The following is a 24000-nucleotide window of genomic DNA, read 5'->3' on the forward strand; positions in this document are numbered from 1 at the left end:
CAACATGCTTACGAATATATTGTTTAACATTTGTTTAATATCTTTCTGTATATTTTATTTAAATTTTTCGACAACAAAAATATATTTGAGTGTCACCATGTCTCATACTAATCAACAATGCCTTGTAACCCTTCTGAGATATTTCTGAATAAGAATTAGGATATTTATTGATTTAAGTGTACGAATGTTGTTTTTTTTATTTCACGATTGTCTGATAAATAATGAAGCCAAAGAGTAAAAATATAGTTTTGCTTTGATCACATTAAGTAGTATCTTACAGTAAAATCAGTATAGTTTCTGTTTTTGTATGCTTGAATTGAAGTTTTATTGGTATTTTCATTATGTTTTTTTAAATACTTCCGTTTTAAACAGAGTCTTTTCTACGTAGCTACCCGAGGGACGCCCCTCACGCAAAGGTTTGGAGACTGATAACGTAGCCATTATTTGACTGAAAATGGCAATCATCTATAATTTAATTGAATAACGTCGCTTTTCGTGGCATACACTTAAGTCGACTTTTTGACAATTAGTCAGCCCTAGATCGTTCATTTGCGACATACGCACTTGGCAATGAACTTGGTAACCAGTGACATTATGTAAAGCACGTTGTTTATTTAAACTTTGCTAGGGTGAATTTCTTATGTTTCAGGTGCGGATGAAAAGCCCAGGCCTAGGGCACATGCAAAAACGAGCCGTGTGACCGACTTTGTAGCGTGCTCGAAATCCGGATTTTCATTGTGTACTGGAAACACATATGTTCTTGCATGTCTTTGAATTACTAAAAACAAACAGTTTGAAATTAGTGTAAGCACATTGTATTCAACAAAAATATCATACATTGTAACATTAAATATCATACTATCATATACATTATACATTTGAAATCAGTGCTCGGTCGTAATTTTGTGCGTAAAACGTTAAGGAGACCAGCCCCAGTGCATAATCATTGTAATCCTTAATCAAAAATGGATTGCGGGTGGTGTTAGCCGGTGCGTCAGTTCAGGTTGCAAATCAGTGGTCGGTTGTTATGTTGTGCGTCGGAGACTATCCTCAGAGTTTAATAATACAAATGTGGGTGTATAAGCAGTGTCATCCGAAATAGAAATGGGGGGGGGGGGTTAAGCGTGTGCAGCAGTTTAGGTTGCATATCAGTGCTCGGTTGTAATGTTGTGCGTCAACTGTTAAGGAGACTATCCTCAGAGTTTTGAACTACAAATGTAGGTGCATTAGAAGCTATACAGTGAGGAGTGAGGTAAGCATTATCGGCATGATAGGTTGCAATGCAATGTTTTGGGTGGTATGTTCAGGGGACTGTCCTCAGTGCTTTAGATTACAATTGTGGGTCCATTAGCAGCTTTATCCGGAGTAAAAAAGTGGGGAGTGAGGTAACCATTATTGGAATGTTAGGCTGCAAATCAGTGCTCGGTCGCAATGTTGTGGGTAAACTGTTTAGGGGACTATCCTCAGTGCTTGATATAACGAATGTGGGTTCATTAGCAGTGTAAACGAGAATAAGAAAGTGGATATGGTTAAAGCGTTTGCGGCAAATTAGAGTGCAAATCAGTGCTCAGTTACAATGCTATGCGTAATAGTTCGAACGTGTTCGAAAAAAAATATGAATACATATTGAATTTGAAACCGTTTTTCCAAGTTTGAGGGTTTGCTTAATGCTACATGGATGTTCAATCATCCCGCACTGTCAGAGGCCAGCTGATTTCCTTGAAACGCATGTCGTTTTCCACATCAAGAATAAAAACCACGCTTGGTTGTTGACAAATATTAGGGTAGGTTTGGTAAACAGCAACAAGAGTTAATTGGAGTGGGAATTTGTTCAAGAAAACCTTTGAAAAACAGGAATACTATTTTTACTGCTGTCAATTCAATGATAAAAATCCGTATATCATCCAAAAGCATGCACATAATTATATAAGGTCTAGTACGATTAAAAAAAAATCACAAAACCACAATGCATTGTTGATTAGATAGTGTCAAATATGTTAGCACCTGAAACCATTCTTAATCTTGTTCAGTCTTGCGTCAAATTGCGAACAATTGTTGAGTCAAATTTTGTATAATCTTCTTACAAAAACTTTATTAAACTCTTAAAATACCTACATGAAATGACTAATGTATTATGCTTGCTAAATATTGATCATTTAAAATACATAACATTTACTTGAAGAAACATAAATATTCTGTTTTACGTATGTTTAAGTCAGTAATGTTGTAGCTATGAGAAATAACACTTTGTTAGCGATATATTTCTTTACGTCATCTTAACTAATTTTTGATACTAGAAGATATGTGTCTTTCGGTGCGAATGTGCTTAAACTTAAACTCGTATTACCTTGTTCGCTCGTTTTTTTCTGCCCGGTCTTCTTGCCTAGAAAATGAAAGAGAAGAATAAATATCAAAAGAGAAAACTTATTAACTTTACGTTCAATGTGCTGACAATTTTATGCACTGAACCAACCCTACACCATTGCTCCACTAAGTTGCCATGTATTATATTATTGCAAAATGTATAATGAGTGAGAATTTCGATTGACCATCATCAGCAACGTAAAAGCGAGTTATTCTACTCTTTGATTTAGCAATTTGCAACCTACCCCCAGGGCCATAAACTCTTGTTGATAACAGTGGCTTGATTTAGAACAGGTTGGTCGTGTTACCATTACAAGACAAAAATCATATCATTTCAATGCGAATGAAAATATTAGGCGTAGGGCTGGTGCGAAATCCGGCTACGAAACTTACAGTGTCTTTAAATTGTATCAGATTTGACAGTAAAAACATCAACTTGCGGATTAAAACGAAAGCAGAGCTTATTATGTTTCTCTCCGGTTTGTACATTGTACCAACACGCATGTGCTTCGGTGTAATCAGACGTCATAAAGCGCAATATTTTGTTCAAACTCGTTGTCAAAGATTTCCTAAGATCTTCGTATAAATAATATGTGTTTAAATTTACATGTTTGAAATGTCATGATTTAAGTTCCATAAACCTATGTGATTGGCACTTTATAACTGGCGACCCATCTTCAATTTGGTGTAAGATATTTTTCAAACACTGGTTAAATTGTCGGAAACACTTCTACAGTATGCCAGAAAAGATTCTCTGATGATGGACATGATCAGATATCCAAATAAAGTTGTAGGGACCATGATACTAGGTGGAGAGCAACTGCAACAAACCCATTAGCTTAAATTTAAATAATAGGTAATATGTTTTTGTCACACCAGATTGCATTGAGCTGAGATGAATTGACGAAGTGTTCTCTTATAACACACTGTCTTATTGAATGTGTTAAAACCATGCCTAGCCTTATACTCACAGCGTGATAATGCTTGGGTTGTTATTACAACATTTTTTCTTGTAAATATCCTATGTCTCTTATTTATTTAAAGAAATTTTAGTGGGCATTTAAACAGTTTTAATTTTGTTTAGAGCGCATTTTAACAAAAAAGTGTCACTTGAGATAGGTGCGTTTACTAGTAACTAATAGTTCACTGTAAGGAAGATTTCCTAAGTTGTCCGGCCTAATTCTTAATAATGACTCCAACTTCTACGAAATCTAGAAACTTCGCTCGTATAAATGAATGTCGTGACAAGTAAGTTAATCAGTTTAAATTCCAAGGGTTTTGTTAGCCCAAACATATATTTATAAAGACATGTTGTTTTTTATATGGTGGTAAAGAAATATAGATATAACCTGCCTTGTTTTTTGTTGTTTTTGTCGACAACGGCATATATATCTCCAGCTGGCGCACCTTCCTGATGTTTTCGTTTTTGTGGTACTGCATACAATGTCTGTGCTGTACTGGGAACACCCATGTCGTCAGCTCCAACATACATCGGATTTTCCACTTCGTCAGGCAAGGCTGTTATATACAAAACAATCACTGCAGCAAAACAAAGCGACCAGCTTTTTCACACTTGAGAAAATAAAGCTAGAAACGTTAAAATGAAAAAGGAATTAAATAACCAAACCTTGAAATGCGTTACATGAAAATGTTTCAAATACTAAATTGTCCTTTGGTTTAGGCATGAAGATACTGTTTTTTTCTTGCTAATGTATATGAATCATTTCTTATCTAGATTTGATAAGTTAAATCATTTTGAAGCGAAAATGAAAATTAGACCTTCCATTTGGTTTACACTATTACTGTACGAGTTGTCCTGCTGTGTAAGTTTTATTTTGGTCAAATGAACAGTGTACCCTCTCAATAGATTTCTTAGATTTGACCTTTCACTTAGACTTTTATTGACTTGGCATAACCCATAACCGAAGTAATAGTAAAAACGGTTATCATTTGACCATAAAATTATACATACTCTCTTCGTCATCTCCATCTGTTCCTTTTGTGAAAAATTTCCTCAGACGCCTAAAACACACAAAGTATTGATTTAGCAGTTTCGCTTTTATTGAAACTGTTCAAGAACCACTTAGGCTAAGAATATCCAAAACGACAAAGTAAAAACAAATCAGGACCAACAGAAAAAAAATGTATTAATGAACATGTTTCAAGCCCACAGACCAAGAAAAGCAAACACTCAATGTCATAAGAAGTGCCGAGTATTTATTTTTATAATTTTGTCCTTATCAATAAAATCAACATATTTAAAGGTAGTTTTTTGTTATAATTAAAGGCATTAACAGTTCAAAGTTGGTTGAAAAGTTTCAAATCTAATTAACGATGTCCTACCTTAATATGCATGTTATGCTAAATTTAACATTATAAGCAATGAAAAATGTATTATAGATCTACAACCTGATATACAGTCCATATTAATTAATTTTAAAAATTGCCTGATCGACTCAAAACATTATTGCAACCCTCATTTATTAAAATTATTTGCATCATGTTCATATTAGTATGCGATATTTTAATAGTAACTCTTTCATAGAAGGCACCATTTGGGTTAAATTGGAAGAGTGAAATGAAACATAGTAAGAATAGCAGCGTTCAAGGAGAAATAAAATAAGAAATTCTTGGCCGCATGAGTTTTTACACGCAGATTGCGGATTTGATGTGACATGATTGTTTAAAAAAGTCTTGCTGACTCATTAAAGACGGCCTCAATTTATTATGACATAAAGAGGTTTCTTTACGACTTAATGTATTATAATAATTGCCATGACTTTGACTGCTGAACTATTGACAAAAAAATTTGGTTTATGTTCATCAAGCCGGACAAGTGGGTTTCCTCCAGGAACTCAAGTCTCCCCCACAACACAAGACCACACTCTCGTGTAACATCGTACCAACGAGATTGATAAATGTTATGTTGTTACAACTTGTTTCACAATCGTTGTAAAATAAATAAGTTTAAACTAAACTTACTGACAAAAAACAACATAACTGTGTTATGTCCTTGGTCAAACTGTTTTAAGGACATATTTTAAGTAAGACTAGTAAACTTGCTCTTACATTTTGTCGTATTTACCTAAAAATCTAGATGATTCATCTGTCGGTCAATTACAAAAAAACCTAAGTCGAAATTTGCAAATTATATTCTTTGTAAACTATGATAGACTTCGAACATACTTTCTCAAATTAATAAGCGGGAAAAGAGATAGAAAAATTGTTTACAGTCCTATATATTTTTTAACTTTCTTAAGTCAGTCTGCGTTTATCTATGTTTAAACTCTTGTTCTGACAAGACATAGATTAACGATCTACCGACAACTAGCCAGACCAACGGACCATCCTACAGATATCTGCAAACCTACTTATTAACATTTCCAAGGCTAAGGCTTTTTCTAAAAACAGCTAGAATGTATTACGGTTTGTTGTACATGCACTTAACAAGTGTATCATTTGTAATTTTACCAAGAAACGACATTTTCTTGATTTTTATAATACTTTGTCATGTGAACTATATTTACAAGCAATATACTGCAAACTAAAAATATTTGACATATCTTAAAGTTGATTTTTGTGTAATTGTAGTATTGCAAGATTTTTATTTATGTTTACCGGGTGTATTGACCTCTTTTATGGCCGTTTAATATTTCTTTGAGATAGTTTAACAATAAAGCCATTCGGCAGATGTTCATTTTAAAAAACGAAAATATCAATTTAAATTCAACTTCTGTTCTCATTTTTTTTTTCGTTTTCCTGACTGTTAACACATTTTCAATGATGGAACTCTTAAATTGTTTTGATACATAATGTATCTTGATATCACAAAAAGATATAAAGATATACCAAAAGTTAGATTAGTTTAATGAATACACTAATATAAACCATCAGCTTTTTATTTAGAAGAGCCTTTTTGCACTACCGTGTCAAAAGTTTACACCAAGGCTTTGTTTGCCTATATTTGAGCATTTATATCCGGTGAAATATATGACCGATGTTAAAATGTCCGTCCGACGGTTGAGACGTAGCTTACACTTATCTTCAAACAAATAGAATAATGTATTAAATGCGCATATATATATGCACCCTTACTCCCAAATAATGTCAATAACAATGGTTATTATGAAGGATATCGAGTTTGAAATTGAAAGAAAGGTGCAGAAAACATGGGTTTTCTACTTTAAGAGGCGATAGTAGATCACAGTATATCTTTTATAACTCACTATTTTAATATTTATGTGTTTTAAGCTATTCAACACACGGTTACAACCTTGATATCAATAACTAATAGTTTTCACAAATGCATTTCTTAAAAATTAGTTAAAGGTTTATCATTTAAAATTATTTTTATCTCATAGATGTATATGCATTGATTTTAAATAAGAGTGTCACTTTGAAATAAAAAGTCCAACTTACTGGCCTCTGGTTAATCGATTAACGTCATCCTGTTTATCTCCTGGAAAGAATGTTTCCTTTTATAAACATTAAAAGATGATCAAGCTATGAAAAACACATTCGTATACCAAAGGGCAACTAGACAATCAATAACGTTATGCATTTTTTATAATAATTAGTTTAAAAGCAGTACAGTTCAAGGTTGAGAGCTCATGTTTATTTTTTCGGACGTTCGATTTTGCACGCTTAAGTTTATACCTTTTTAATGATGGCAATTTACTAAAACAAGAAATTAATTCAAATTAAGTATGGATTTAAAGTCTAGATGACACGACAAAAACATATTTCCTCGATATGATTGGTTGTGCCTTTGTTGTCTGACTGACAAGGTTTGAGTTGTATGCGCTTCTTCTCCATAAAAACAACACCTATATGCTGACCTTAAACACCTGAGAGACTGGTTAACCAGTCTTGTCGTTCTAATTGTCGGAACAGGCTCGTCGGTTTGATTTTTGTTGAGTTTACTTTACTAGTGTAACGCTTGTTGTGTTTGTGTCTTATCTGAAACCACTGCAAAGACTTTATGGTACCAAATCTCATTGTGCATTTCGTCAGAACGGTCATGTTGCATGATTTATTGTCAGAAAAAAATAACATCATTTACACATTGTCCGCACTTGTGACAGCTTAATTATGTGTAAGCTGTCGGCACGTTATCATCGAAATATTCACTGCGCAGTTAATGCTACCTCATATTATTAACGAGTGAATGAACCGCTTTCAAATTTTATCGAACTATCAACTTTTGATCACCGAAACCTTTTCAAAAAGTTTTGAAATATCTTACGTTGGTGATCGTTGGTGATCGTGTATACGTTTATTTCCCGGTAAAAGAGTAGGTTATTCCGCGAAATGACGTATATTTGGTTCGAAGTCAAAGATAAAATTTCAAGTGGTATATGTTAATCGTATGCGAAATCTTAGGAATTATAATTTGTAAAATGCGAATGAGACGACAATAATGAGAATGGTGGCTACGAAATTCCGTTCACAATAATGTTAGTTTTGATAAACAAGAGTCAAATGATATAAATAAAGATCGAGAATAGTAAGATAACCCTTCTGCTGAGGAATTTATTGTCATCGATAATGCATAACATGACACATTAAGGGAACCTCGTAGAAAATACCAAATTTTAGTCAAGTCTTGGAGAATGGCGATGAAAATGAAGATTTAGATTGGGATCAAGAATCCGATATAAGAAGAGACCTGGAAATACATGATCATGAAGCTTCCGATTGCAATGACGATATTGTCAAAGAAAAGACATAGAATGAGACCATTGATGAAGTAAAAAGAGATTTGTTGGAAATGAGGATGATTTTATCAAAAGTCGAAGAGAAAGAAAACAGTCGATTACGTTTAGAAAAAAACAATCAGGAGACAGGAAGCCGACGAAGAAGCCTTTGCATCTGCCTTGAAGATGAGCTTAAGAAATTGCAAAATAATTAATAGAAGAATGTACACAGGATGCAATGAAAGCTTTTGTTGACACGACAGAAGATCAAAGGCGATGTCAACGAATACAATCGAAAAAGATTCATGAATTAGGGATTTTGTTTGATATCGATTCTATAAGTGTGAAACCCAAACAAAATTAGTGATCAATGTAGATGGTTGAGTAGTCCTGAGTTCTTTGACACCTTACGGAATTGGAATTTTGACTCTGATTTGAATTATGTCCTTGAAGATAAGTTTAAAATATGTGAAGATCAGTGTTAGAAATTGTTGTGTATAAATGGAGATTTAGGCCTAAATTGTGATTTGTGATTCTTAACAAATGTTTTTGTTGAAGTGGAAACAACTAGTTCGTTATTTAATACCAAGTAGATAGCTATGTCTGACTAAAAGGAGGTTAATCTGTGTTTGCTTTAATCTAGATCTTATTAATTTAAATAATATTAATTTTACAAGATTTTGAAGAGAGTTAAAATAACTTCTGTGTCACTCTCGTTGGCACGATGTTGCGCGAGAGTGTGGTCTTGAATTGTGGGGAAACCGATGAACAAGGAGAAAACCCACTTGTCCGGCTTGGCTACCACCAACCAAACTCACATGCGTAAAGACCTGGAATCGAACCCGGACTGCCTTGGTGAGAAGTGAGTGCGCTAACCACTGCGCTAACCGAATAACCTTGATCTTGTGGATAATATTGTTGTTACTTTAGAATGTTTCAGCGAAATGAAGATACGTTCTTAATGATTGTTTTAATCTGAGCCGTGTAATATGGTTTACTGTAACCTAAAAGTTGTTTCCGTTTTTATTTGATTGTCAAATTGGCAAAACCTTTTACAATCATACACGTACTTTTAAGGTAAAAAGCGTTGTTTTGTATATACAAGAAAACATATTACATATTAACGACTAAAAACTTTCATTAAGATTTTTATGATTGATATATCGCTATTTTGTTTGCTTTACTATCCATAAGACGGTTAATGGTAAAATGAATAGGACATTTCGCATGCCAGAGTTATCTGTGATAGTCATTTAGATGAGAATAATTTTGTTCAAACAGAATGCTGATCGCGACTAATCAAAGTGTTTGGTTTTCAATAAATCGACGCTCAGTATGAATGACCAATGAAAGAATCGCTTTGCTCGAGCGCTTTTCGCGGCGTTATCTTTTTTGTTATATAATACTAGATGCAGTAACCAACCAGTTAACATCAAGAGTTATCAAGAGTTATTTGGTAATTAACTTGATCTTTGTAGTTGCGAAAAATTTTAATATAATAATAATATAATAATTTTAATTTTACTTTCTGATTAAGTGTTATTTTTTCAGTATCAAATATATGCACAAATATGAAAAATAAATATAAAATTAGTAACAGTGTTGCCATTTGTAGCTTCTATGTGGATCTGATATTCATAAGGTACGTTTGCTTTGATGAAACGTATTCGAAATCGGATAAAATCATGACTTATAGTATCCTTATATGTATTTTATTTATTGTAGCCCGGTGAGTTTTTAAGGTTGGTATTAATTGTATTTAACAGTAGTATAAAAGCACCTGTGGGATCATGACTGAATTTTCCAGTTTACTAGTTCTGTGATATTTGAACAGTTTTGAAAGTAAATAAAAGCAGACATGTATAATATGTTTGCGGTTACCCAATGATTCGATCCATATGTGAGTTGGTAAGTATTGGTTTTCATTGTTTCATTTTGCATTTGGCCACGGGATCAAAACAACAGTGATTTGAGAGCGTATACGCGAAACATAGTTGACAATGTGTAGGTGGCAACGACGACATAAAAAAAGCATATGGGGGGTAACAACGTCCACAGCATTTAAACGGCAAAACAATGGGCTTGCAGAGCGATGCTGCAAGTATAAATACAATGAGATCAGTGGTGTTAACAACTTAGATAAAAGGTAACCATGACGGCAAGGGTGTAAAAAAACAGCATTTAAAGGAGAGGCAATCGACGCATGAGTGGCAACATGTTGACTAAATTATTATTACTAATGATTTACATTTCTTAACTAAGATGCGTTGGGATTAAATAGTTTTCCCAGTTTTGCATCTGAAAACACTTATTTTATCATTATTTACTACGGTGTCGAAATTGCAGAACATATATAGTTATAGCTTAAAAAAGTATGTTTGTTTTAGTGGTGCGCAAACCCACGCCGTTAGAGTAAAGATAAACGAAAATTTCTTGCAAAATGAGATATTTTTACATCTTAACGAAACATTGATAACACCACGTGATAATGTCAGTCAACCAATTACGCGACAACAAATCTGTTTACGGTTATTGGAAAAGTGTAGTCTTCAAAAACGACATTTGTGCAAAATCGCTGATGGTTTCCAGCTTTGAGTATAATCTTATTCTTAACACTTCTAATGATTTGACACACTTTTTTCGTTAAACACAAGAAAGACATTTTACACAAACATGAGCGAGTACCAATCTACGATTTTTCACTAAACAATATTGACATGTTTCTATTCGAAAATACTTGTATCACATTTATTTTAGAAACAGAAGCTTAATTTCTGCATGTGTAATTTCATTTGAAATTATCAATATTTCTTACTTTCCAGTCTTTTCCGGAAGTAGATCAAGGACTGTTTGCTAAGCGCTATTGGGTGTCAATGATCCAGTTTGGAATTCCGTTGGTATTTGCCATACATTTCTTTGTACTTAAGCATCATGTGCACTTTGGAAATTTATCAGACACTAAATGAGACTCTATTATAGTTTTATACTCACGTTTTTCTCTTATAATTTGATATTTGATATAAATATAATTTGATACTTAGTGACACAGAGCTTTAAGCATAACTTCCTGATATGATTAAATTGTACATTTTTAACATATGTCTCCTTAATGATCACTAAATTTAATTTACGGAATAGGAATTTCACACAGATCTGAGAAGCAAAGTCGTAGTGTTATTTTGGAGGTCATACTATCATCAATTAGGCTCTTAAACCCAAACATACTGAATTAAGAAGGCACCTGTGACATTTTCCTCGAAAATATGGACACGAATCTTGTGCACGACACGTACTCATACTATGTTGGTGATTTCTGCCAAAGAATTTTAAATCCGACCATGAATGAGAGTTATCGGACACAATATAGTATTATATGTTTGTTGTGACCTTGACCTCCGATGTAAGAGCACCAGTTCTAAGTGCGACAAGTTATCATACAAAAGTGGTCACTACCGCTAGATGGTAGGACGGACGGACAAATGGACGGACGGACGTGACGATCTGCGTGACCTTGAATATTTGGTAACGAGTCTTGTGCAAGATACATCTTCATATTATGGAGGTTACATCTGCTAAATAATTTGGAAATTCGAACATGAATGCAAAATATAATGTACGAGTTATTAACAAATAAACTACGTTAAGAAGGTTTCTGTTAGTTTGTTCATAAAGGAAGTTAAAAACGGTGGGAAAAGAAAGGCTTAAATGCTTTTTGACTTCAAAAAATCGTTAAACATATAGGGAAAATTTAGTAATGTTTATACTACAAAATGTAGTTATCGATAAGTCTGCATATTGTCACTAAGCATTTGCTAAAAGTCATTAGTATACCTTAACTTTTATTTTGGTAAATTCATACATTTTACTCTTTTACCGGATATGAAGCCGAGATCATATTTCGTGTACTTGCTCTGCCTGGTTTTTTTTTAAATCTACCAATTCACCTGATTAAAAAAAATGGATGACTGTTGATTTTACAAAATACGTCAATGATAGATTTAAAAAATTCAAATGCAAACGATTTATATTACGATACCTTTTAGCCTCCTTCTTGCCAATAAAACAACACCGACAGTCACAAGTATCAAAACTGCCGAAATTCCCCCAGCAAGTCCACCTATCATCGCTGCTGGAGACGGTGTCGAGTCTGTGAATAACGTAAAATGATATTCTATTGAACATGGCCTAAATTTTACGACAATAAGTTACATCAAAATAATAAAATAAAAAAAAAACATTTATTGCAACAAAATGACTCTGATATGATTTTGAAATTCTCTTTTTGTCAAAAATATTGGGCGAGTCAATTTATACCTTCATCATTCTCTTAAAGGGATTGTTCACCAGATTGGCACGAAAAATGACTCTGATATGATTTTGAAATTCTCTTTTTGTCAAAAATATTGGGCGAGTAAATTTATACCTTCATCATTCTCTTAAAGGGATTGTTTACCAGATTGGCACCAAAAAAAATAATTTTGTAACGATTTTTTCGACAATTATTTAATAAAGTGCTTTACTCTTTGATATCGTAATTGTCAAACAAATACCGAAATGTAAAAAAATCAAGTCGGAGACCAGACTCGAAACAGTGTCGCCAAATTTTTAGTCCAGTGTTGTATCCACTATTCTACGAAGGCTAACCCTAAACGGCTGGAATATTTAAGCTATATACCTAACTCGGTAATATCACGTATTAAAATAAACAAGCCATCCACGCATTCGGAATGAATACTACAAGGTAGACATACCTAGTAACCTTTTTTAATGGAAAAATACGAAAAAAATGCGAAAGTAAATTAATTGTAAACTATGTGGTACTTCAGTTAGTAAGTTTCAATGCATTGTACACATCGATATCAAGTTTATATCAGTTTTCGACAGTTTTCTTTTTTTCGCTATTTCATCAGACGGAGTACAGCCCCTTTAAACCATTTGAAATAACTGTCTCTGTATCAGTTGGATTTATGTTAACAATTATTGTTGTTACATACCAGGCAGGTTAAAGTTTAAATATATTTGCAAGAACTAAGCTACGATAATATGCACGAACACAAACGGATGACAACATTCCATGGTTTTAGCATTATTGATAACACAAAGTTTCTTGTTACTTATAAATGTATATTACCCAGGGGAGCAGGAGTCGTAGCCTGTAAAGTGTAAGTGTGCTCACTTACACCAAGCTTATTGAACGCGTTCATGCGAAGATAATATTTTGTTGTAGGTTCCAATTGATCAACGTTTTGGTTGTATTGTTGATTTGTGTTCGGTACGGCTTCAGCAAACAATGTAAAATTATGCCAACTAACATCGTCCTTGCTGGTTTGTATAGCAAATGTCTGTTTGAATCCACCATTAAAATTTCCAAACCAAGAAATGGCTATTGAATTCTGCATTACTTCTTCTATCGAAAAATCCAGTGGGGTTTCAGGTGGACCTTCAATGTTTCAATTCACAAATACATATTTGATACATAAACGAGTACAGTATGTCTAAGATTTAAAATGATGCTATCGTTTCAACTGTATTATTGTAAGAAGCACTAATTCAAAACAAATATTTACGTATCAATTGAGACATACTAATTTAAATTTATCATGTGAATGATTATATTCAATGTATAGACATGCAGTTAAATGTACTTTTTGTACTGTATTTCATTTAATAACGGCATTTGTCGTAAGCTTGTTCATGACAGAAATTTTACAAATGCAAATAGTAATTGTTTCAATCAATTAAAAAACAAGTGCATTTCGAATCATAATTTGCATACCTTCTGCTTTAACTTCGATGTCTAGTAAAGTTGATTTGAAATCATTTTCAATACTGACAGGGTAGAAAGTAAAATCATCTGCTTCCTCTATGGTTATTGTGATATTTAAAACGAATCCACTGTCATTACGAACATGACCCATCACAGGTAATTCCACAGAAGTTTCAAAAACATCAATCGCAATGCTCGTGTTCTCGCTCGTATTATTATCGGAGTCCTTTAATTTGGCGACCACACTTCCGTAATTGGAGTATATCTTTACTTGTAATGATAGTGTGTCTCCAAGTTTGCCAGATAAAACGAAGACGCCATCATGCGATAATTGAGGAAAGAGTACAACAGGCGCATCTAAAATAACAAATAATTGAAGACGTGTTTTTTTATTTCTTTTTTCTCTCTGACAAAAATGCGTTCAAATATATAAATGGAAAATAATACTTACAGTTAAGGGCTAGCATTTTAAAATATGCTGCGAAGAAAACTAATTACAAAAAACATAGAAATAATAGAACAAATGCAACTACGATTTTCAATTCTTATGGAATCCCGGTCGATATATAAAACAATCACATTTACTGAGTTTACCTTTTTATACTTATGAGCATCGACCTCACAAGGAAAAGTTGCATATGAAATATGTGATAAAGGAAAATAGTATATGCCTCTCGGGTTCCTTACACGTTTGGGGAACGGACACAGCGAAACATATCAATATGACTTAACTCTAAGTCTATAACTCCTACACGGTTTGCTAATAAACAATATCAAATCCGTAAATAGCATAACAATTCAAAGTGTAAGTGGCGGAAACTCTTTGTTTTAAGTCAAACCCACCTTTAACAACCAATATTGGACACTTAAGAGAAATAGTCTGTTTGTTTCTTGTTTGTTTCCTTAAGTAAATTCTTATAACCATTTTATTTGTGCCATACGTTCTTTATTATTTATGTGACGTATGTTTTGCTGAAGAGCGTCGAATATAAGTTTAAAAATACATGTCGAATCCATGCTTCTTAATATCATGTTTTTATTCTATATATTATTTTATGACATTTGTCTTGTTCAGGCGTACCAATTATGAGTATTCATGACTATATCGTATGTTATTATCCTTATCATGGCTTATGTCGTGTGTTGTCACCTCCTTTTCCGTCTGTATAGTTTCCTAATGATTGAACTTATGTTAAGCTTATATGATTCTCTAGTAAGTTACTGGTATTTTTTCATTTAGTTGTCAGATATATCAGAAATGTATGGTTCATTTTAACTTGTGGTATTAATCTAGATAACTTGAATTACACAACATCCAATAGTGGAATGATTAAGCATACCAATACATCAATTAAGTGAAAACCTAATAAAACTTTGCAACGCTAATTTGATCCCCTGTGGCATTTACTTTACACGAAAGATTATTATATCTAGATATTGTAAATGCACTAGGCAGGCAAAACACTTAGTTGTTAAACATAGTGTAATAAACAGCCACAACAAACTAAAATACTACGTATGTACCTTTCACAAACAGGTACGCTGATGCTTCCATGACAGTCTCTGTAGTTGGATACTGCACTACGCCATTACTGACCGAGCATGTATATATTCCAGAATATTCGTACGAAAGATTTGTGAGGCGTAATGTGGAATATCCACTTTTAGGAATGTCTCTGGCTAAATTGAAACCTGGCCACTCCTGTTTCCAATTGGTGTATGTATATGAGTTTGGCACACCGTTTGCAATGCAGTTTAAGACAGCGAAAGTGTCATCGGATGTTGTGTTTGTGGTCTGTACGTGAACATCAGGGGGGTCTGAAGTTTTAAGTTTTAAAAGAGACGATTAAACAAAGGTTTAAACCATAAAAATGTTTAAATTGTTGGTCACCTGAAGTTAAAATTTTCCCATTGATTCACATCTGTATGGGGTAATACAATGATTTCATCGAGGGCTGCAAAGGAAACAAAATGAAGGTATACGCGTATTCTATTAAACTCAATATTTAAATAAGCTATAATGAGCATTTATTGAACGTGTGATCAAGGAACCTGACACCAACGACTGATCTGTCGCCTTACACTTACATTCGACTGTCAATATCAAAGTTGTCTCGGCTTTTTTCGTGTATTCTTCCGCGGTGTTTTCTAAGATGCATACATAGCTTCCAGCATTGTCTCTGGTAGCTCGCTCAAGTGAAAGTGTGCCAGAGGGTTGTATTGTAACATTTGCGGCGTTCATCCACTTCTGTCCACATACAGGCCAACAGTCGGAAGTGCATCCTATGCTTTGGATTGTTTCCCCTTCTGTCACAGTGAACGGGGAAGAAACGTTTAGAATAGCGCTCTCCGGACCATCTGCAGGCATATTTACATATACTCATATCCTGTGATGCCAAATAATAAATCATCGCTTAAGATAATGGACTCCATTTTAAGAAAATATTGACACAAAAGATGGTGTGCTTTTACATATGTTTGATAAAGCATTTCGATGAAAGAAAATGCAAAATTGTGCTTGCCAAGATCGTCATAGATTACTTAGAAACTATGAAATCCCGAACCGTCCATGCTCAAATATTATTTCATTTAGTAAGTATTAACAATCAAAACGTTAAATGTATAACAACTCATTAAGCAACAGTATATATTAAAATCGTTCAGTGTGCCAGTTATAAAAATAGTCGTATAAGATAACAGTGAGGTTAAATCATGGGTGTTAATTAATCTTGTAAACATTCTAGTTTTCGCGTTCTGGTACGTCGATGTATACTACAACAAGAGCTTTCACAGAAACAGCTCGCTCCACTTTTTCGCAGCTTTAAACCAGAATATTTCAGCAGAATAAAGAAGGGCCATCATTTGCATCATTTGGATGTGCATAACATGCAAAAAAAAAATAAACTGTCTTGGTTGAGTAAGTTGGATGGTTGGGAGCCATAAGCAAGCCACCAAATAGTTATTTCAACGAGATATTGACATACAAACGCTAACATGCAAGCCAATATCCAGGATTTCTTGCTTGAAACACATAACTAAAGTTTTAATGCAATACATATTGTATTTGCTGAGATATTTACTTAAAAATGTTAGCATGTAAAACCTAAACTAGAATGTCTTAGGCAAAACATAAACGGCCATTACTTGCATTGTACAAAAACTACCTAAAAGTTATCCAACTCGATAAATGAAGTTAGTTCGACGGTTGAGTACTGTCGTATAAAGCTTATTACATTACTAAATTGGAAAGCTATTAACCTATGTGTGCTTACATGCAAAACCTCTACCAGAAATTCTTAGTCGAATATTTTAAGGGCCATAATTGCATCATATGCAAAATAGAGTTATGTTACTTCATTAATTAGGTATGTTGATAGTTGAAAATACATATCTTAAGTTTCAATGCAAAATATGACTAAAAAAGCTATCAATATTCTTCGGAAAGCCGTGTTAAAATCATTGAGGAGGCAGACGGAGGGGTCTCTCTAAACAAATGTATATTGTTTTAATATGGAAAAAAAATCATGAACATTATTTACAAAAACTTATATATTGATCGCAAGAGTTCAAGTAGCATAACTCGTTCAAGTTACTGAATGATAATACATGTATATTTGTGACATTTCTCATCGTCTAACACGAGTTATGACCCTTTAATTAGTAAAAATTGTCTGAAATATCTTGTGTTGCATGTAGCTAAAAATGTTACATCTACACTCCTTAAAGTTTACAAAAATGTTGGTCAGCATTGGAAATTCTGCACTTGCAATTCTTCGTACATTTGCCATCTTTAACAAACGTTATAACGCTTGCAATTAAAGCAATGGTCATAAAACATGTCTCGCATATAGCACCAAATGGCCTGACCCTACACACGTAAAACTCGATGGATATGTTTGTCAGCATGTCTTTCTGTGCTCCTTCCATTTTTGTAACATTTCACTCGGTCAAACAAAATGACATGGACTTTTGTGCACCTGCCGGATTAACATGAGTAATGGCCCTTGAACAGGTAAAAACAGTTCCTTAAAGATGCACTCTTACTCCCAAATAAGGTTTACCACGAATGATGTATTTGTTTTTTTATACCAAAACAGTTGATAAAATGTCGAAAACAATGGTTTTTATTAAGGATACTGAGTTCAATTTGAAAGAAAGATGCAGAAAACAGGGTATTTCTACCTTAAGAGACTATAGTAGATCACAGTAAATCTTTAAGCATTCACCAATCATTTATTATTTATATCATTAAAACACGGTTACAATCCTGTTATCAGTAATTAATATTTTCCATAAATGCATTACTTAGTAAGTAGTTTAAGTTGTATCACTCAGTATTTCTGTTTGTTATACATGTTTATGTATTGATTTTGAATAAGAGTGTCACTTTAAAATGTTGAGTCGCTTTTAGCCATTCCTCTGTTCAGGTGGTGTCTGAGAGAAGTTTTATGATATCTCTATTCACTAAATATTATTATCGTCACATTTCAGTATCTCACACTGTCAACTTACATCTAACCTGGACTGTAATGGTAACATTAACAGATTTCTCACTCCATTCCGGGTTACTTGCTACACATGTGTACAGCCCGGCAGCCTCCTTGTGAAGGACGCCTAGACTGAGGTTTTCTTGGTAACTTGACGAAGACGGAAGCCACATAAGAGAACATTCCGGGAAGCAGTCAGATGAACAAACTACGCTGTCCATAGTGCTGCCGTCGTTCAGTACATACAGGGTATTGGCCGGAAGGACGGCCGCATGATCAGGTCCGTCTGCATTGTTTGAAAAATAGATATCCATACATAAATATATACGATGGTTTGCCGGGAATTTCATGCATACGGTTTAACACAACCTTAAAGAGAATTATTGTTTACAAATATGAATAAGATATCAAATTATTATTGTTGATAACAGACCCAAACCATTTTTAACAATTTACCATTGGTTGCCATAACAAGATCTTGCCATATACAGAGATTTTTGAATTTTATTGTATTATTTTTTAACAGAATGTGCTGATTCTCATTTCTATTAGTATTTATTACGTCAGTGCTTTGTAAAATTTATATGAGTCACTGCTAAGTTGTTTAAGGATTGATCACATGTGTTTGATATATGATCGAGGAAAGGCACGCGGATAAATTCAACAAACACACGAAATGCGATGTTTTCCTTACATTTACATTTTAAATTATTACTCATCACGATTTACAATTAGTAAAACTTTCTAAAGCTAAGTATTGTCAATGAAAGGTTATCGACTCTATATGTGTGTTTAATTATAATAACCGATTGTTGTTACGCCGCTACGTAACTGACGCTGAACAAATCAGAGAGCAATATCAAAATAACAATTTCGTCACCGCTATATAGATATCAAAAACAGCAAATGGACAAATAAAGAAATTAGCATTGTTTTTAAGATGTAAAATCGTTTATAAGTTAGTTAAAATGTACGATGAACATTTTTACATTAATTCCATTCAACGCAGGCTATTAGCATGAATTTTATTGCTTACTCTAAGATACTGGGGAATGGACGAGGGACAGTCATAAAATTCCCGGACGTTGCTTAAGATATCGAAACTGTTTACTTTAAAACCAAAATAACACAACAGTAAAATATAATCACCCTATTACACATAACCATGAACAACACGGAGCATTTTGCACAGAAATAATAACGCGACGTCACGTTTTACTTAGAATAGTTGAACCGTATATTTTGTAAGTAGTATATGGTAATAAGTATCTTATGTTCTTCACAGTTTAAAAACAAATATTTTGCTCACTTTTTTATAACATCAAAAAGTATAAACAATGACTAGAATGGAAGCAAATAGAACGCAACCCTAAAACACTTCATGAAATCATACATCATCAATTCAAAGTTCTCAGCAAAGTGGTAATTTGGAGTGGCTCATGATTTAACATTGTATGATATTTATTTTCATATTAAGTAGCCCTTCCGATATTTTACGTTTGAAAGGTTAACAATACAAGGTAAATATGCAGCTTAGGACACATATCATCAAAGACGCATTACGATAAAATATCTTAATATAAACTAAGTTCGTTAAACAATCAACATCGTTCTGAAAAAGAAATGTTCTAAAATGGCATGATGAAACGAGTGAAGGTATTTCGAAAGTGGTTTATACAATTTCTGATAAACATATCAAAATACAAAGCCCCGAACATGTATTTTAAATGGTCATTTAGAAACTTTTGATAATGATTGAACAGTCATTAATTTTGTAATGGAGGGCGTTACTAGCTTACATATAACTTGGACTACAAGTTGTTTGTCCATTGATCGTGCTCCAGTCCTTGACGCTGTGCACGAATAAACCCCAGCCTCCGATTTGTGTAAAGTAGCCAGATCCAATATAGCTGTGCTTGAAAACGGAACATGGTCCTTGCTCCATGTAAACGTGCAGCCCTTGCAATCAGACTGACATTCAACCGGTAGAAACAATGAGCCCTCCCTTTGTCTTATAGTAGCTAAGGATGTGTTGAAAGTAATGCTATCTGGTCCGTCTGAAAATATATATATCAATCTTATAAGCCTTATAACCAAATTGTCACCCTTTGATAATAGCAACCAAAGTATCTCGTTCCTAAATAAATGTCGTTAAAGAATTTAACATTGGTGCTGGAAATAGTTTAGCACAATTATGTACACTCATTGTAAACAAAATGGCGAATACAGTGTGCGTTTTATGAGCAGTCTCTATGAGAAAATTATAAGAAGAGATAATACAATTGCTCTGATGTAATGCTTACACATTTTATTGATAACCTTTGTCTGCACAAACTGCTGTTATCGCACACAGCATGCTTAGTTTGTTAATGCATTTTTTTAGCAAATCAAACACATTGTATATGTAACTCCCATGTAAATTTGCGATATTCTTTTAAATAACTTCCAGTGATAAAGATGATTCCAATTTACAATGATCATTACCACAATACCTTGCTATTAAAATGTGGATTTTACTGAAAATGTCAGCGTTCCTTTGAATCATCGTTTTCAAAACGTAGAACAGTTATATAATGGCAGAACAAGCTACAGACTAATTACTACCAAATAAAAGTCAGCCATTGTCTTTAATAAAAATACAAAAGATATAAGCGACAGTCAAGAAATGATTCACAGCAAAAAGTATTATATTTAAACATACTACGTTTAGGACTCAAATTACTGTCAAAAAATAAACATTTATGTTTTATGCAAGTTTGGTTTCATATTGTTTCATAATTATAACTCCAGCATTCTAGATTGGCCCAGTTTACAAGGTGATAGCCTGTATTCGATACAGCGACATTTGTATCTTGCAATAGTATTCATCTAATTATAATGAAACTTTGTCAGAAAACTTGTCTGTATGTAGTATTGCAATTTGTGAATTAATGCCATCTCATGTCAATAACTAGGTCACTAGGAAACCAATGATAATTGTCTCGTACAAAATATACATTGCGTAGGACAAAAGCAATGATGTGAAAGTGGTCAAATGAAATTTAAGATGTTCTCAGGACTTGAACGGACAGAGAAAGCAGAAAAAATCATCGTTATGTCACAGGTCTGTAGATATGGAGGAGGTGCACACGAATAACGCAGGAGTATTTTGAGTGTAACATGCGAATTATGTATCTTCGCATGAATAAGTCATTTTTGACAAAAGGTCGATGAATAGTTCGTGGAATAAAATAAGGCAGTTCGAATTTCAAGCCACGACTGATCGATCTATTGCCGCAAGACACCTATTTTTTTCCTACGACTATCGCACGATATCAAGTCATTATTTTCCCCAAATTATTATTATTATCAACATTATGTACAATTAAAAGGTACTGTACTCATGACCGGGAATACATTCCTTTCAAATGTTGGTCAATGATCGGGATCGCTGTATTGAGATTTTTTTTATTCATTCAGAAACTTGAACTAGAAGCATGCTCAGGTGAACATTCAGACTGTTTAAGAAAGATTGGAGTGTAATGCGCATGAAGGATGCATAATTTTGTTATTTTTTTTCGCTTTGGAACTTTTCTTGACATGTTTTTCGAACTCAAACCTTTTTATCCAAATAAATATGTTTGACGTTCAGATAAAAAGGCATTTCGAGATATTCAGACATTGTTTAACTGCAGTAATCGATTCTTATTTCATTCAAGATAGCTGGTAGTAATGACCCTTCTAATAAATCTGAATATAAAATAATATTTTAGGTTAAATGTCACTAAATCTTGTACAGTTCATATGACACCAAATCAGGAGTTAATTTTGTGTGTGCGTGCGTGCGTGCGTGCTTGCGTGCGTGCGTGCGTGTTGTGCTTACTTGAATAATGCAATGAACTATTGTTCAATCGATATTAAGCAACAAGTCACGTAATAAGCGCTACCGATACATATGCATCAACGTATTGATTTTTCGTTTATCGCAAAGACATAACCGTTTCTAAACCAATTATTATCTTCTCTGGTGTTCTTCTTCCATCTTCCATTGGTAACCGATGAATATTAGTTTCGATCGATAGCTATTAGCTGATTTCTTTTACATAAACCCATGTGTGAAGTTGTATTTACCCTCAACAATCATGTTAATGATAAGATTTGCTTTGCCTATATCATGATGTACACCTGTCACATGCAATATGTATATATGTTTGTGTATTAGCTACCTAAATGAACATTAGAAGGACGTCACTGTTTATATTTGCCATATTTCGTAAGCCAATCCGTAAGCTTTATCATAAAAATGTAAGATGCTTTTTTTCTTTTAGCACAGCCAGAGTTTATCTCCAAAGGATTTTAACATTTTAGTCTAAATGCAGTTTTTACGTCGCTTTTTTCAAGATTTCTCAAAGGCCAATCAATTTTTTGTTTCCACAAAAGAAAAAAAAAGAAAAAACATTATTGTATAAAAATCTCCATTTTTCGATCCTGATTCTTGTTTATAAACTTCATGGAAATCTAGAAGTTTGAATCTATTGATAGATATCTTTTTTTATGATTTACACATTCATTAATAATACGCTACCTTAAATGCTTACAATATTTTTGAGGCAAGAACTTATGTAATCGTCTGACTATGTATTTCGAATATTTGGAAGCATAAAAAGCAAAGTTAGGTTGTTAAAAGCGTTAGGCTGAAATCAATAAATGATAAAATCAATAGTTTTTAAAATATTTAAAATTTACGGTTCTTAAACATTTAAGGTCAAGATTTTACGACTCGGGTTTTTTATGCCAAATTTAGATAAATTAATAAACAACTTACAAACAACGTTAACATCAAAGTAGGTAGAGCTAACGGTTGACGTCCTGTCATTGGTTGCAGTACATGTATATCTCCCGTCCCACGCCTTTGTAGCTCCTTGTAGACTGATAGTTTGCCCTGAGGAAGAAAAATCCCCGGGCCCAGTCCACATGTATGAGCAAGGCCAACATGACGCTGAGCAGGTTACTGTAGCTAAGGTCTCACCAATTTCAACTGTGTAATGTGTGTCAGCTGGATTCAATGACCCACTGCTTGGACCGTCTGATAAGAAAAGTCATTGATTAAAGTTACACCTGTTAAATCATACAAAACGCATTGGTTCTCATTTTGGAATTACATGCTTAGGATTTTAAATATTGACTTTTAAGAGTATAAACGTTCGTGTTGTTTCAACAGTACAGCTCATTTGTTTTCAGATGATTTTCGCTTTTATAAGCTGTATAAAAAAAGAGAATAAGATGTTTTAGTCTGACCAACAGCAGTGTACCCTCGATAAATACACTTAATAAATCTTTAAAATAGTACTTTCAAAAACGTTACACTCACGAATGACTTTAATACTGAGTGTTTTTTCCTTTGTCGTAGCCCCGGTCCGAGATGCCGTGCACGTATACTGACCAGCTTCATTAACTAACAGCGACATCAAATTCAGAACATCTGTGTTTACAATGGTAGTTTGTCCGCGTGACCACGAGAAGCTGCACCCGTTACAGTCAGCTTGACACATGACTGGGTCGAGTACAGTGTTCAGGAGCTTTTCATAAGACGTGATATTGGGGCTGAAGCTTACACTGTCTGGACCGTCTGAGGAAAAAAAAAATACAGCATCCTACGCAGACGAAGGGCTTGGGCATGAACGACACATACGGCTTTTCTAAAAAG

General features: G+C 33.7%; 1 protein-coding gene across 2 annotated transcripts in view; it reads right to left on the reverse strand.

Annotated features, from left to right (window-relative positions):
* LOC128233734 (hemicentin-1-like) overlaps nt 1-24000 on the reverse strand; it is a 53579-nt gene that overhangs the window by 10787 nt on the left and 18792 nt on the right. For both annotated transcript variants that reach the window (XM_052947553.1, XM_052947554.1), the window contains 13 exons: nt 23665-23922; nt 23119-23379; nt 20114-20371; nt 18340-18600; nt 15916-16185; nt 15352-15645; nt 13837-14184; nt 13192-13500; nt 12097-12207; nt 6784-6823; nt 4337-4386; nt 3718-3882; nt 2348-2383 (listed from right to left, as the gene is read on the reverse strand). In XM_052947553.1, coding sequence (XP_052803513.1) covers nt 2348-2383; nt 3718-3882; nt 4337-4386; nt 6784-6823; nt 12097-12207; nt 13192-13500; nt 13837-14184; nt 15352-15645; nt 15916-16185; nt 18340-18600; nt 20114-20371; nt 23119-23379; nt 23665-23922 — 2661 coding nt within the window. The remainder of the gene's footprint in view (nt 1-2347; nt 2384-3717; nt 3883-4336; nt 4387-6783; nt 6824-12096; nt 12208-13191; nt 13501-13836; nt 14185-15351; nt 15646-15915; nt 16186-18339; nt 18601-20113; nt 20372-23118; nt 23380-23664; nt 23923-24000) is intronic.

The sequence above is a fragment of the Mya arenaria genome, chromosome 5 (assembly GCF_026914265.1).
Source record: "Mya arenaria isolate MELC-2E11 chromosome 5, ASM2691426v1".
Lineage (NCBI taxonomy): Eukaryota > Metazoa > Mollusca > Bivalvia > Myida > Myidae > Mya > Mya arenaria.